Source organism: Perognathus longimembris, chromosome 2 (assembly GCF_023159225.1).
Source record: "Perognathus longimembris pacificus isolate PPM17 chromosome 2, ASM2315922v1, whole genome shotgun sequence".
NCBI lineage: Eukaryota > Metazoa > Chordata > Mammalia > Rodentia > Heteromyidae > Perognathus > Perognathus longimembris.
The window spans coordinates 83784639-83801122 of NC_063162.1; the positions used below are offsets into that span (position 1 = coordinate 83784639).

At 38.6% G+C, this 16484-nt stretch overlaps 1 protein-coding gene across 3 annotated transcripts in view; it reads right to left on the reverse strand.

The window, feature by feature from the left end:
- Nucleotides 1-429: 429 nt before the first annotated feature.
- The window catches only part of Creb5 (cAMP responsive element binding protein 5), a 433433-nt gene continuing 417378 nt past the window's right edge, over nt 430-16484 (reverse strand). For all 3 annotated transcript variants that reach the window (XM_048339616.1, XM_048339617.1, XM_048339618.1), the window contains 3 exons: nt 13993-14220; nt 5535-5643; nt 430-4629 (listed from right to left, as the gene is read on the reverse strand). In XM_048339616.1, coding sequence (XP_048195573.1) covers nt 4466-4629; nt 5535-5643; nt 13993-14220 — 501 coding nt within the window. In that variant the 3' untranslated portion in view covers nt 430-4465. The remainder of the gene's footprint in view (nt 4630-5534; nt 5644-13992; nt 14221-16484) is intronic.

Consider the following 16484-nt stretch of genomic DNA (forward strand, 5'->3'; position numbering starts at 1 on the left):
AGAGATTAAAAAAGCTAAAGTGCAATTTAAAAAATATATAAATTATTCTCAAAGCAGAAAAGAGGTTCTAAATTGCTACTGTTCGCATAGGCACGGTTCTATTCAAATTTGAAGGGTTGTTTCCTTTCCCTTCTCAGATATACTGTGCACTGGAGCTTGAATGGCTTAACATTACTGCACATTGTCTGGGAAGGGTCAAGCAGCTGTAATGAAAGCAGAGTAGTGCAAGGCTTCCTAGGAGAGTGGGGAGAAGCAGAGGTTAAGTTATATTTACACAATTATAAGAAAACTGTTCCAGTTCCAGTTACTGATTTCCTTTAGCTGAACTCTGCTTCCTAAAGGAAAATGTTTACTTTAAAAATGAAAAGAAGAGACCTGGCTGCTAGTAATCCTAGCTATTCAGGGGGCTGAGATCTAGAGATCTTGGTTCAAAGCCAGCCTAGACAGACAAATCTGCGAGACTCTTATCTCCAATTAACCAGCAAAAAGCTGGAAGTGGATGTGTGGCTCAAATGGTACAGTGCCAGCATACAACAAACAACAACAACAACAACAACAACGACAAACAGAGCACAATGCCCTGAATACAAAAAAGAAGGGGAAAATAGGAAAGAAAAGAAGAGAGAAAAACAAAAGTTAAAAAGTAGACTTGTTCAGAATGAACATGAACAAATACCTCACAGAGCAATAAATTGTTCTGAGATTGAAGCAAATATTTCTATCTAATGAGGAAGCACAGCCATTTTAAACCCTGATAAAAATAAGAACACATATCTAGAAGAATTCACTATGGACTAATACTTTTAAAAAACAAGTAGATCCTACAGAAGAATACTGTTCAAATGGAATGTTTAAAAATAACATTTATTAATAAATATCTTATAAAATTCTAAATTAATAGATTCCTGTCCAAATTTTTTGCTTTGGTCCTTAAATTCCACTGTATACACACATACATACAGACATATTTTCTTAGATGGTTTTTATAGCAGTTATTGATACTAAAAAAAATAAACCCAGTCAAAGGCTGGTGGTCTTTTACCAAAGCTGGTTGATGAATTTAAAGATAAACTCAACCCACCAAAATTTTCTTTAATAAAACAACCATCTGCACATTCACAATTGATACCTCTCTCTCAGAATATGTGGTACATTTTATTTGATGTTAAGGTAACTTCCCAGGGACCTTTTATAACATATATTCTAACAGCAACCACTGTTGGTCTTCTATAGGCCGTCGTGAGATGGTGATTTGCACATACTGATGTGGGGGTTGCAGAAGGATGCATTGGAGTATAAAGGAAAAATATCTGCCCAAACACCTGGCTTTGAATTTAGTACATTCATCCGTGGCTAAAACTTCCACACTACCTACCTCAGCATCATATATTGAGAAATGTGTCAAAGAGAAACAATTAGGACATGCATGCCTCTGTCTGAGTGAGGATTCACCTGGCAGAAATGTTCTAAGGTATACTAAGTCATTGGCTCCCAGGGTATCAGGCAGGGAGGCCCTGGAGAAGTGCCCAGGAGGTTGGCAGGGATTTCAGAGGCAGATCGTGTGATAAAACAAGACACACAAGTGAGAAGACATGGTACTTCAAAAACCTCCCTCTGGAGGCCAATGCTACGGATGACATTGTAACTGGCTGGAAGAGAAGAATGAGGTTAAAATGATGTCCTTCTTAATGTACAAAACATAGAAGAGGGCATTGCAGGCAGATTCTCTGGGTGAAAGAAGGCTGGACCTTTAAGTGAAATCCTTACTACTCAAATTCCCCTGTTGGATTTGGTCAGTAAATCTCTCCAATTGGGATTTCAAGAAGCACTGACAACTAACTAGCATCTTCATTGAGTATTTTCCATTCTGTGAGTATACCTAAAGGTCCTGAGTGTAACAAGAAGGCAGTTTATTCTAATTATATGTTGAGGAAGGTTTGCTAATGTGTGTGGTTGGCTTGCCTACTTAGCATAAAAAACAGACATAATTAAGCTATAAATAATACACATCAGTCAAACTGTCAAGTTGCTGAATTAAAAAAAAACACACAACAAAACCCCAGGCAAGTTCTTAACTGCAAAAGCATTCAGCTTAACAGCTACAAATTTCAATCGAGAGCTGGGACTTCAGTAAACTAAATCAATTTAGTGATAGACCATTTCCTGGACATTCTGATGTTCCTAGTTGATCGTTAAGTGAAAAAAAAAATCCATTTCATGAAGTGCTATGCATGCAGTAAAGAAAGATAAGTTTTGTTTACTTAAATCAAAATACAAAATAAAAATTAAAAATTGAAAACTCAAAGAATCATTGATTTATTCTTTTCTCCTTTCTTGAGAGGAGTTAAGGAACACATAGATGTTCTAAAAAGAAAATTTCAAAATAAGTTTTTATTTCAAACCAGTTATAAATGTCAAGTTCCTTTTAAAGTTAAGTCTTAAACATTCCCAAGGAAGCTACTCTGGTTAAACCATTCTGTTACTGCTGGATTTAAAAAAAATACGAATTCAGTATTTAAAATACTTGAAAATGATATGCTTGTCTAAAATATAATAGAAAATCTAGTTCATTTACTTTTTCTTAGCATGTTTTGATTCTTAGACCATATATTCAAGTCCTACATTTTACTGAACACTCAAAATTGTCTCTCAAAAGCAATGCATATATGGAAAGATGGTTGCTAAATATTGATTTTAAAAGTAATTTATTAGATAAAACTGAATCTAGTTATAAAAATCATGCGTCACAACCCTCCTACTTTTATTCTTCAAAATAGAATTTTAAACTACAGTGTGAGAAATAAAACACATCCTTCCTTTCCTGAATTTATATAAAAATGACACCTTCTGTAAAATACTGTTTCTTAAAACACACACACACACACACACACACACACACACACACACACACACTAGCCTGCACATATCAATATGGAGATGAAAGACCAGCACCTGCCTAGACTGCTAGCGAGAAACATTAGTCCCTATTATTTATGAGACATGGTATTAAAACACCAGCACAGTAGAATGGCTTATTTCAAGGAGGCACAACTGTGGTTTGGGTCCTAGCTACTTTTCATGATAAGCAAGTCCACTAAAGTTGCTGAAAACATAAATGAGAATTATGCAGAAGGGTGGAGCAACCTTTGCTACATCCATGGGATTCCATCAGTAGCCAAAGACACTGCCTTTATCTGGCAGAACAAGACCATCCCATGGAAACCCTGGGCTGGCTTGCTTGCTTTGTTTCTCCAGTAGTTCATCTGCATTCACCCACCTGAACAGCATTGCTGGTTCCATAAGCTTAAGAAAAAACTAATAAATCTTAGGCAATTAAAAGCTGATGATTGAACAAAATAATCTGTGTAGTGAATAGAGCCCTTCTGAATTATTATGGAGTACATGGATTTCTGACATTATAGACAGGCTATATAAAATCAGTTGTAATTCAAGGGTGCAATGTTATAGCCCCATATCATAATTTGAACTTTCACAATTGGGGCTTACAAAGCTCCCTTCCCCAGTGTCTCCACAGCTGGCATTCAACAGTGCTTCACCTAGAACTAAACCACCTTTTTATTTGCTCTGATTATTAAAAACATTAAATCAGGCACACTAAACATCTCCTGGTTACTATATTGTGAAAAGCAAGTGTTGAATGAACTCCAGCTGTGGGTTACAGGCTAGTAAAGCAATGGATAGGTCCACATGTTCAAGGTTTGCTTTTTTTTCTCTTTCTTTAAACACTATTTTCTTCTTCACATGCAATATTAAAGGGGAGAGAAATAAAACAGAAGGAAGTTAAAATGGAAGAAACAAGATGCCCAAGGTAAGTATAACTTACCTTGGAAATATAGACATTTGAGCAAGTGAAACAAGAGCTGGGACAGGGGAACTGAGATGCTTGGTGGTTTTATTAGGACATCAATGAATCATGATTTTTTAATAAGATAAAAAGAAGTTATCAGAAAGGCTATATGTTTGTTTGGGATTCTGGTGACATCATAGAACAAACTCAACATGAGTTATGATGTCATCAGATTTCCTTACCAGTTAAGTTGGATTCCATCTCACTTGATATCTCGGTATATGCCTTGTTTTGGCTAAAAGCGGTGGTTTAATAAGATCTGTTGTGTCAAGGAAATGGTCACACAGATGAGAATGAAACCATGGCTATATACAGAAAAGATTCCATTTATAAACAAGTAACTGGTACCAGAAAATTGGAGGAAAGCACCAAAGCATATTCCAAGCTGATAGATATTATTTGCATTAACTCCCTTTTTGTTCTTATATAACTACGTATAAAAGACAACATTTCCATAATAACTATAAAAATGAAAGCCAGTCTTTGAAGGGCTGAGGAGTCTTCCAGGTTTGAGTTAATTCTAAAAATGCCCTTACAAGAAAGGATGCGTGGTAAATGCTATAGCTCTTCTTGGAGGAGGAGTCTAACCCATGCATTTTAAAGAATGGGATTCAGGTCTGTTCTGTGTGTGGCAAGCTGACTGAGTGTGGAGCTTCCCACGACCTCGCTGACGGATGAGGACGTAGTGATGGTGTTATGTTGGATGACTTGCTGCTGTGAGCACACCGGGGCAGGACTTGCAGGAGGGCTACTTTCTGGACCTAGGAAAAAACACACACGCACATACCAATATAGCGCTTGCTTGTGCAGACTTAGGAACTCCTTATGGAGAAACAATAGATCACAAACACTACTAGACATTTACTTGACATAGAAGAGTTTCACGTATTTTTCTTCTGGCAGTTAAGGTGAAAACTTCATTTTAAACTGAAGTCACCAAGCTATGCCTTCCAGGTGTACAGCTAGGAGCAAAGTCATGTATCCTCCATCAGCAAAAGGATTGGATGTGTTTGAGTCTTGGCATGTAAACTTCCCCATCTTGTATTTGCAGATAGCCATCCATATAGCAAATGTGGGGAAGTACTCACATGTGCTGGGAGAATCTGTGTTGCTCAATCTAAAAAATTATTCAAAAATAAATTGACCTTCAGCCACGAATCACCATTCTTCCCACCATCCCTTATGCAACCAACATGTAACCTATTAACATTCCAGGGGTAGAAATGGGGGCCAGGTAAAAGAGATGCACTTTACCTAGGGGTAAACTGGGAAAAGGCTACTAGTTTTACAGCTGAGTGAGGCGTTGGAAGTGATTCACCCACTGTTGTTTCTCAGCCCACGGATTTCTCAAGGAGACAGATAGGCCTCTGGTAATTGGCCCCCAGCATGCTATTTTCTTCCTGGCTTTAAATGTGGAATTTAGTGGGCTTTTGCAGGGTGAAGTGCCAGGAAAAGTGTGGCCAGAAGTGATGGTATGACATTAAATGGGGGTCAGGAAAGAGGGGTCCCCTGGTAGAAGAGTTTGGCAGACACTCAAGAATTCTAGTATATTCACCTTGGAGAATAAACTACACTTTACCTTAGCTCTTTCAAAGGAATTCAATGCAAAATTAGTGGCAAAAAGATTTTTGACATGGAAAGAAAGTAAACAAGTACAGTGACTCACTTAAATATCCTTGTGATTCTTTCTGCATGGCTGTTATTGGACAGTCTTTATGTGTTAACAACAACTGTTTCAGCTGGGCCACCTCGTTTTTCAACATAGACACTTCATTCTGGAAGGACACATATCAAATCATGTTGAGAAGGCAAGAAAATATAAAGTCAAAGCCCCCTGTACTTTCAACAATGAAATTAGCAAACTCTTGTGTGATGTCAAATTAATTTTAAATATTAAATTATATTGAAGTAAATTAATTAATTAATTATATTAAATATTAATATTAATCTGGTCTTCACATTTTCTAGCAGCTCCTTCTTTTCTTTCTTTCTCCCTCCCTCTCCCTTCCTCTTTCCTTCTTTCTTCCTTCCTTCCTTTCTTTCTTTTTTCTTTCTTTCTTTCCTTCTTTCTCTCTCTCTCTTTCCTTCCTTCCTTCCTTCTTTTTTTCTCCTTCTCTCCCCATACCTCCCTTTCTCCTTCCCTCCCTTTCCTTCCTTCCTTCCTTCCTTCCTTCTTTCCTTCCTTCCTTCCTTCCTTCCTTCCTTCCTTCCTTCCTTCCTTCCTTCCTTCCTTCTTTCCTTCCTTCCTCCCTTGATACTCTCCTTCCTTCCTATTTTTCCTTCCTTCCTTCTTTTCCTTCTTTCCTTCTTTCTCTCTCTCTCTCTCTCATGCAGTTGAACTCAGGGCTTGGGTGCTGTCCCTGAGCTTTTTTTTTCATTCATGGCTAGCACTCTACCACTTTGAGCCACAGAGCCACTTTTGGTTTTCTGGTGGTTAACTGGAGATAAAAGTCTCATGGACTTTCCTGCCAGAGCAGTCTTCAAACCATGGTTCTCAGATCTTAGCCTCCTGAGTAACTAGGATTGCGAGTATGAGCCACTGGTGCCTGGTTTTCCCTCTACTTTTCTCCCTTCGTATGAGGGTATTGTGGGGATCTTATCAACTCAGATAAGTGTCTTAAGCCTTTGTGCAGACATTTATAAAAGCAAACTCATAGCTCTGTAGAATAATGCAGCTGGCATTTGCCACTTCCAAGTCTAAGTGTGGAATAAATGGTTGGTTCCAGTATTCTTCTATTTGATGGAAGAAGACTATGAAGATCTCAATATCTAGCAAAACCTACTTTAAAATTCTGGTCAATATATTTCACATGTAGGAAACTATTTAAAAGCATGTACATTGGAAGAAAAGGGCACTTAATGTTGTTTTCATTAAATTGTATTTACATTTGCAATATGAGCTTTAATTTCCAAGCATGAATTTATCACCCAGAGAAGTAAATTCCTGGAATTCTAGAAATTACACTTAAAAATTAAAACTTGTTTCAAAGAATCTCTCCTGTTTCCAGCTTCACTTGCAACAATGAATGCAGCATCTTAAGTAACTACATATTAAGTAGTACTGTCTTATAAACAAAGTAAAGAAAATCTCATCTAGAAGAGATGTTCCCTTTCTCCTGCAAACTACAAAATGAAAATGCCTATTAGAGAAATTAGCTTTATTTATAGATAAATCAATTACACAGGAAAATCAATCTTGAATCTGAAGGCAAAGTTCACTTTCCTCTTCTCCTGGAGGAATATTGATAAAAGGCCCTTTCTCAGCCCAAACTGACTCTTGTCCATTTCAGGGACCACTGTATTTGGAGAATAATTTATGTTAAACTTTAACTTCTTCCTCTCTGACATTATACCTACATTCAAACATCCTACCAGTTCTTTGTCATTAAAATAGCATGTAGGAGACAAACTTAGATCAGTGTATCTAAGAAATCCACGATTTAAAGGAAAAGGAAACTCGTGTGTGTGTGTGTGTGTGTGTGTGTGTGTGTGTGTTGTTCAGAAGAAAATGTCATGTTATTTTTATTTGTACTAAAGAAACGACACTTTTCTGATGAAGTCACCCCTCCCAGACACAGGCAGGTTGAGCAGAAGCTCTCAATGGCAGATAATGGTGCTTAGAAAATGGAACTGAGCTATCATTCTTTTAGTGAGTCCATACTTTTCTACTATGACCTAAAAATTTAGGAAAACATAAACAACCAAACTGGGCTCACTTGCTATCCGAAACTTCTGGAAAAACAAGAACTATTCCTTGATGGCTAGCAGCTATTTTGAAGACAACGAATTTAGGCTCTTTTTCTGAAGGAAGTCTTGGTCATTTGTAGCCACTGCAGGCAGTACCTGCTTTCTAAGCACTCGCCATTTGTTAAGGACATGTCATCAATCCTGTTCTCTGGGTTTCTACAGTTGCACGGTGCATACCCCAAATTCTTTTTGCTTCCATGTATCTATATGCTTTACCATGAAACAGAACAATAATAGCTCTGAACAGCACATGTGGTATCCTGGCCCACAAATATATATGGTTTTAGTGGCATTTTTATTTCTATGAATGGAAGAATAATTTATTAATAAACCAATATGTGTAAGTATAGAAACCAAGGTCCTGAGAGTTGTAAAGTTCTACTAAAATGTAAGAATGCAGAGAATACTATAGAAAGAGACTTCCACTTAAAGATACAAGTGAGTGTGGCATGTTTCTGACTGTAATGTGTTAGTGATTATGTTATTTAACTATGTTATGGCTGAAAAAGGAATGGCAATACTACCCTCACTAGGGAAGAACAATCGGCCCTTGTTTATCCCAGACACACAGAACTATGATATTGTAAGAATTAAGGAAAAGCCTGAACCTCAGAAATGTGTAGTGCAGTATCGAGCATGAAAAAGCAAACAATAACAGTGAAAAAAAATAAGCTCACTGCCAACTGGGAGATGAAAGTAGGTTTTAGGAGCTGGAGAGGGTGAATCAATTGAATAACACTTGTTTACCATGTACAAGGCCTTGGGGTCGACCCCCAGTTCTGCAAACAATGCAACAAGAGGTAGAATAACAAGATTTAAATCCTCAAGTTTCTGCACAAATAAGACAAAAAACAAAGAAATATCTTTCCAGAAAGATAGCTTTTTATTCTAGAAATGTTTGTAAGGTTTTTGTTGCTAATTATGTGTTTTGTGTGTTAGCTATTCTGATGCTTGAACTCAGGGCTTGGAGCTCTCTTGTCCCTGAGCTATTTCATTCACAGCTAGAGCTTTACCACTTGAACCACAGCTCCACTTTTGGCTTTTTGGTGGTTAATTGGAGATAAGGGAGTCACATACTTTCTTTCATTCTTTGACTGGCTTCAAACCACAATTCTCAGATTTCAGCTTCCTGTAGTGAGGCTTATAGGCATAAGCTACCAGTATCTGACGATATGTGATAAATAGTTAGAAAGCTATTTACCTAATTATTTAATTTTGATTTTTATTCATTAGCTAACTACTATTTATATTAGCAAATGCATTTATACTCCAGTTAGCTATTTAAAAATAGCTTACAAAAGCAAAGTATAAATAATAAGCCAAGATTCTCTTGCTAAAATCAACCATTCACCTTTTTTATTTTTTCTAAGTGAATTTGGGCTTGCTGTTCTTAAAATAGTTTGCTATTTAAAGAATGTAAAAGAATAGATCTGTTTGGATTGGTTTGTTTTTTCTTTTTTTCTTTTTCATTTTTCATGTGCTGATGATACTGGAGCTTGAACTCAGGGTTTCATGCTTTCCCTTTGCTTTTTTACACAAAGCTGGTACTCTACCACTTCCAGCTTCTTGCTGGTTAATTAGCAATAACAGTCTCATGAACTTCTCTGCCTAGGCTGACTTCAAATAAGGATCCACAAATGTCAGTCTTCCAAGTAGCTAGAATGACAGGCATGACCAACCAGATCCCAGCTCCAGAATGATCTATTTTAAACACATACATTTGTCTAAGGATGGAATAACAACACCTGTTATACTTCCAGGGCTGATTCCAAGGCATATATGGATTTGTGTATTCATACAGGTATTTCTATTGTTGAGAGTCAGTGGAACCTGCATCAGATTCCATATGGGCTCTTTGCCTTAAGCAAGGTGTAGAATCAGAGTTTCTTGAAAAATAGCCAACTAACTTGGTTGGCTATGGTGGCACATGCCAGCCAGTATCGATAGTTGGCACTCACTAGGGAGACAGAGTAAAGAGAGATGTCAAGTTCTAAGCCAATGGCAAGACTCTGTCTCCAAAAAACATTAATAAAGCTAAGCCCAGGCTTGTAATCCTAGCTGCGCTGAATCCTGAGAAGCAGAGGATCTTAGATTGAAGCCAGTATGGGCAGACAATTCAGGACCCTCCATCTCCAAAGTAAGGCTGAGGTTTAGCTCAGGTAGGGAAGCTTCAACCAAGCCATGAACTCAAATCAGCTCTAGCCCTGAGTTCAAACTCCTTCAGTACCAGACAGACAGTAAAGGAAAAACAACTTAAAACAAAAAAGAACCAACACCTTGCCAAAAGGAAAACGAAGCGTGTGGTATGCACATGGGTGACCATGGAAAGATTGCATAGTGAAAGAAGATTGATGTAGGAAATGCAGAAACACTTGACTATATTTTATGTAAAAATCCTTTTCAAGGTAACTTAAGTATAATCATATTGAATTCATTTTGGAAGAGAACAACCAGATAGCAAATGTTTCAAAATGCAGGAAAGAAATCAAACACGGCCTGCAAATATAGCAGGGGAACAAAACCCAGGACTTTTAGAGGCATTGTGTTACCCTGGATTGTCTTGTTTTATGAATTGAGAAAAATCAATTTCATTCCTTATAAATTTCCCCTCTGCTCATTCTATAAGTTCTAGCTCTTGCTATAAAAAATAGTTTGCCAGAGCCAAGTATGAATGATAAGTATCAATTCCCTTGCTAACACCAGCCATTCACATTTTCATTCCTCTAAATGAATTTGGGCTTACTGTTCTTAAAATAGTTAGCTACTTTAAAATCATAAGTGGGTAGATCTGCTTGGATTGATCTATTTTTAAAACACATAAATTTGTCTAGGGATGAAGTAGCAATCCTGAAGAAATATTTAATGCTACAACAATATCTTTAAACAAGCATATTAAAAGAAGGCTCTAATACAGATTTTGGGCTTGGGGAAATATTTTGTTATATGATAAATCTAGGCTATTTTAAGTGTAAGCAGTATATATATATATATATATATATATATACACATAGATACATATATATGCTAAAAGGAGCCTACAATGAACACCCCCACACACACTTCTAGTTCAGTTCATTCTGAAACAAAGAACTTTCAATTTGTCAAGCAACAGTTCCCATCTGGACTATTCACTTGCCAAGTCTCAGACCTGGGCTTTTGTGTCTAAAATTTCAGCAGCAACTTAGACCATGTGTCTTTGCCCTAAAAAGGAAAAGCAATTACTTCTATGGGTGACCAGATGATTTCCATATCCTCTACTGAACATAAATGACCTCTGAGGACCACATTGGCAGTGGCTCAGTCACTCTGCATCAGAACCAAGGATGTGGGTTCCTTTCTTTAAAGACTTTGTAGAACTAAAGATCCTGAAGTAGTGGGTTAGGTCACAGGGAAACTTGCCTGCATGCTTACTCTACTTGCTGTTTATATGACATTTGAGAAGACTCCTTATCTTCCAGATTATCTTCAGTTTCCCCACACATAAAATGTCAAATTAAGTGGATTCTGACTTCCCTCTATCTGTGTTGACCTCTTGGGCAGAGATTTGTTGTGAGGCTAGAAAATGAGGTCTCGGGTTTGATTTTGTTTTCTTAGGTCTGGCTTCTCCCATTTGCAACCCTACATTCAGACTAGAAGGTTCTATGCTGGAAAACAGCTAAAAAGTGGCAGCTGGCCATCCAGACCTTGGATATTCCATTTGGCTGCAGTTTGTTTGCTTAGCACCTTCCATTTCTGTTTACTTAAAATTTGGCTCACTAAACCAGCCTCAAGAGAGACGCCTTTTTTTTCTTTTGACAAAGGTCTAGTGAGAGGAAAAGGTCACTCAAAGGTAGCAGAATCCATGACATCCTCTCCAGCATCTTGGGGGCATGATATAAGAACACAAGCATCACAGAGAATACCACACTGTGGTGGCTTCTGTCCCTCAGAGCCAAAGCAGTGGCTGGAAATAACAACACTGTAACCTTTCAGAGTTTTGCCTTTCCTCCAGTACTGTTCAATAGCTAGAAGCTAGCTAGCAGTGAAGGTTGAGTTCTGACTAGAAGGTGAGACCCTGGAGTGATTCTGCAAAGTCTCATTTTAGTTAATACTGATGTAAAGACTGTATTGCATCAGATATGTGTGTCAGCTAGCTATTTGGAGCTCCTTCATATAAGGCAGTGGTGTTCAGCCAAGGCCAATTTTGTACCTATGTTTATTCCCTGCTCCAACCAAAGGGATGTAGCAATGTTTGCAGACTTTTCTTTTTGTTTGTCACAGACAGACTAGGCAGAGGCCAAAGATGCTTCTAAATATTCTAAAGTTCAAATATTGGATACAAAGAAGAATAATCAGGCTCAAAGTCAATAATGTCAGCCCTGAGAAATCAAACATTTCTCCCATTTTCCTGCAGATTTCAAAAATGGTAGCATGTTTTTAGGTTCACCCCACTTCACTCATTGCAGAACTGCAATGTTTGTGGGTCTATACAGACCATGATTTTTGTTTATTTAAATGAACTCAGATAATAATAATGTTGCCCTGTTCTTACCAATAACCTCTGTAAAATTGCAGGTTCTCTATTCTGATTACATTTTTCAATACACACCAAAATTGACATGTGACTATTAATATCAAAATACTTTTACATGTTCTCTCTAAAAACTTCATACACACTACTATGTCTGTGCAACCACACTCATGCCAAGTGCTCAGGAAATCACTTCCTGGGCAAGCTAGAGATGAGGAACTGATTCATTAATTCAACAAATGGTTCCTGAGTATAGGCAGCATACTCAGGGGTTGATAATGGGAAAGGGATTAAAAGGCACAACACCAAACTTTGTGTAGCATGTAACTGTGAAGAGGGAGAGTTATCTTATTTTCCTCCAGATCTGCCATTTTCCCCAATTTCTTGCCCAAGACTGTCAAAAAAAAAAAGGACACATTTAGAGGAAAACATATAAACAAGTCCATATTCAGCCCAAACTTTCCTTACATACTTTTTGTTTGTACAGTGTATGTTCCACAGCAAAATGCAAAATGAAAAAGCAAAGGCTTTAGGGTTTGGCACCCTAGATACTCCTTCCAAAAGATGCACAGTGAACCAGCTTGTGGGGGAGGATAAAGGAGACTTGTGAACTATTAAGGTGCATACTATGCCTATTTTGGATACTTACTTCCTGCCTTCTTCTAGCCCATTTTTTTAGTGCCTAGAGGTACTTGGATCAAAACTGTCTTTGAGTATTCGTCACATGTCAAGTTAATGGCTCCGTTGTTGATGGTGAATGGTGCAAACACTTTTGTGTTTGGGGAGTTTCTTTCTCTTTAGACACTCCTAGAAATGACCTGATTATAAAAGGTCACCTAGTAAGCCAGGAAAAGCAAAAATCACACAAGATCCAAATCTTGTTGAGGCTGAAAATGAATTGAAATCCGTCATTTCTTTTAGAGTAAAATAAATAGAAACAAAAGTGAGTGCAGTGGTTCACATCTGTAATTCTACCTATGTGGATGTGAGAACTCAACGGATTATAGTTCAAGGACATCCCAGGTCAAAAAACAAAACAAAACAAAACTCCAAACAACCAAAAAATAAAAAGGTTCACAAGACTCCATCTTAACCAATGAAAAAGCTGGGAGTTCTAGTATGTGCCCGACATCCCTGGTACATATAGCTTCTTCTGCAAGGAAGATTGTGGTCTAGGTTGATCCTGGCAAAATTTAAGACTCTATTCAATAAGGTAACAAAAGAAAAAAGGGCTGGGAGGCATGGTTCAAGTGGTAGAGTGCCTGCCTAGCAAGCACAAACTCCTGAGTTCAAACCCCAGTACACAGTAAAACCAACTAAACAAGTAATAATATAAATATTCACCTTCCTTCCATTAAAGAAGAATACAGATACTTGGTTATAAGCCAAAACATCCCTCTCAATCTAGTGATTATACCAGTCGCTCAAAGGTTGAGGATATTTCTGTCCAAGGCATAGGTGTTAAGTGCTTTGTGAATATTTGTTCACTCATTGCTCCCAAGAATTCTATAAAGTTATTATTCCCATTATATAAATAAGGAAACTGAGAGTTAAGAGAAGTTAAATACTGCACACAATGGCTGACCTGGAGTTTGAACTACAGATTATCTGTGCATAGCCCTAGCGATTCTCAAGGTGGGTACTCCCTCTCCTCCTGTGGAGTGGGTAGAAGGATTGTCATTGTGTGGTTATTTTGTTTGGTAGTGTCTCAGAATTCATAAAGCTCATGAGGAGCCCTGAGGATTCTCTGTGGGTGAAGTGAGAGGTAAAACTTTCTAGGTCAACAAGTGGTATGCCTGCAGGGCACAAAAGGCCCAGTGGGATGGGGGCGTTCTTGGAGTTGTGGGGAAGGCGACAGTGGCCGCACCTGAAGCTGCATGTTTGTCTGGGTGAGTTCTTCTGCTTTCTTTTCCAGTGACATCACCCAGACCTTCCTCTTCTGTCTGCAACGGGTAGCAGCTGCCCGGTTTCTTTCCAGAAATTTTCGCCGCCTCTCATCAGGATCCTCATCCACCACCCTTCTCCGACGCCCCCCTGTGGGCTGGGGCGGCTGTATTGTCTGGGTGGGCTGCATCTGTTGTGTGGCTGGTGAAACCTGTGGTGATAGAGGGAGAGGAAGTGATGGAGATAGGAAAGGACATATGGGATAAAGAAATCCAAGGGGCTGGGGATATGGCCTAGTGGCAAGAGTGCTTGGCTTGGATACATGAAGCACCAAGTTCAATTCCTCAGCACCACATATAAAGAAAAGGCCAGAAGTGGCCCTGTGGCTCAAGTTGGCAGAGTGCTAGCCTTGAGCAAAAAGAAGCCAGGGACAGTGCTCAGGCCCTGAGTTCAAGCCCCAGGAATAGCAAAGTAAAGAAGGAAAGGAAAGGAAAGGAAAGGAAAATAACCCAAGTCCATGTTAGAATGCAAAGCACAGGGATCCAGTTGTTTTAGGAAACACCAGCTTGTTTGCTGAATGAAATAAACAATAAAATCTCACTATATGAAAGAAAAAAGTGTCACTAAGCTATAGTTGTGGTTATTTTGGCCAGCTTTGAGAATGACTCATAAAAGGATGTAGTCAGGTTGAGTTTTCCTTGATAGGCATTTGGCCGTTGTACAGTAAGGGCATAATCTTTTTGTTCTTTTTCTTCTTAAGGTGTTAGGGATAGTTTATTTAAAGTGTTTTTGAAAACTTCAAAGTAGATAAGAGCCTCAGATTATATCTATACTTTTCTACTCAACAGGGTGAGATCTGAGGATTATGGTTCAAAGCCAGTCTAGGCAGACAAATCTGAGATGCTTGGTATGGTTCAAGTGATAGAGTGCCTGCCTTGACAGGGGTGGGGGCAGTCAAGCAAGAGCTCAAGGCCCCAAGTTTAAGTCTCAGTACTGGCATTCAAACAAACAATAAAAATCCTTTAGAGTAACTGGAAGATGGCTGTTGGGTTGAAAGAGAGAGTTTGAGGTTATTGTCCCAATGCTGAAGAGTGATTTGCCCAGACCTTTGAGCAGGTTGTTCCCTTCTTTGGGATGGCTTAAAACTATCCCTATAACCCATGTTTGGGGGATATTTTCTCACTTTGCTATTAAAAGAAAGCCAGAAGACTGCAGAAGGCCTACTTTTACTATTTCATAGTTCTTAATATGGATGACTAGATGGAGGCTCTCCCATGCAGTCTCCAGATGGGTCTGCTTGCTCCTCAGACCTCTGATGAAGGGGGAAGGAGTTTCCTAGATTTCTAAATGACTGAAAGGTAGGGCTTGCCGGTAATCAACACAGAAGCTTCTCTAAGTCCTGCTGTATTCTACACATGTGAGACAGGAGCGTCAAGGTGCATTCCTTACGCTGACATTACACGGAAATCCCAGGGCTGGCAAAGCACTTTATTAAAAAGGTTTACTGTGCTTATAGACTCCTTGTAAGGCCTGCATTGGACTCAGCAACATCTGAGGGCTTGGAGACCCCCACACATACAGCTTTATTTCCTTCCACCAGGCAGACCCACAGCACCTTATGAAATTTCTATGACTGATTCTTTATATGTCTGGGTACCTAATGCTTTTCCTAACGCTCTGTACTTCCTCCTTCATTCTCAATAAAGGGGGATTTTTTTCTTGTCCCTCTCCCATTCCTCAGTCACTCAGGTTTATGACTGTAATACCTATAAAATTGTTTTACAAGAGACATTTAACCTACAGGAATAACAGACAAAAAGTTTTAAAAATAAAGCCCAACAGACTTTATAAAAAAACAACACACAAAACATTCCAAACCTATGATTGAAATCAATCAGAATGACTGTAATTGCACTAGGAATGGCTGCAGGTTAACACCAGTGTACTGATGTTGAAATATTTTAATCCTAAACTCTATCAAACCTTCTATGACTAACTTTAAAAGAATTAGGCTCAGGAGTGAGGTCGTAGTACCTCTCAATAATTTTATCTAAAGCAAAGACTTTTTCTGAAAATCTTTATTGGCAATTCTTTTCCTCCTGATCACAGAGAAATAACAAAATTAATTAATTGTCTAAGGTCTTACTCACTAGAGTGAATGATGATGACATAATCCTTGTTATTGGGAAAGATTTAGCCAACTTATCAAGCATAACCAGGAAATGTACTGTCTGGCAATTATTTTTACCTTTACTGCTCTTTGGTGAATCAATGCTCTTTTAAGGCCAGTCCTAGGTAACTCTAATAGGTAAAGCTATTTCTTTCCTTTTCATTTTGCTTCCTTCCTGCCTGCCTTCCTGCCTGCCTTCCTGCCTGCCTGCCTGCCTGCCTGCCTGCCGGCCTGCCTGCCTGCCTGCCGGCCTGCCTGCCTGCCTGCCGGCCTGCCTTTCATCCTGGTAATGGGGATTGAACTCA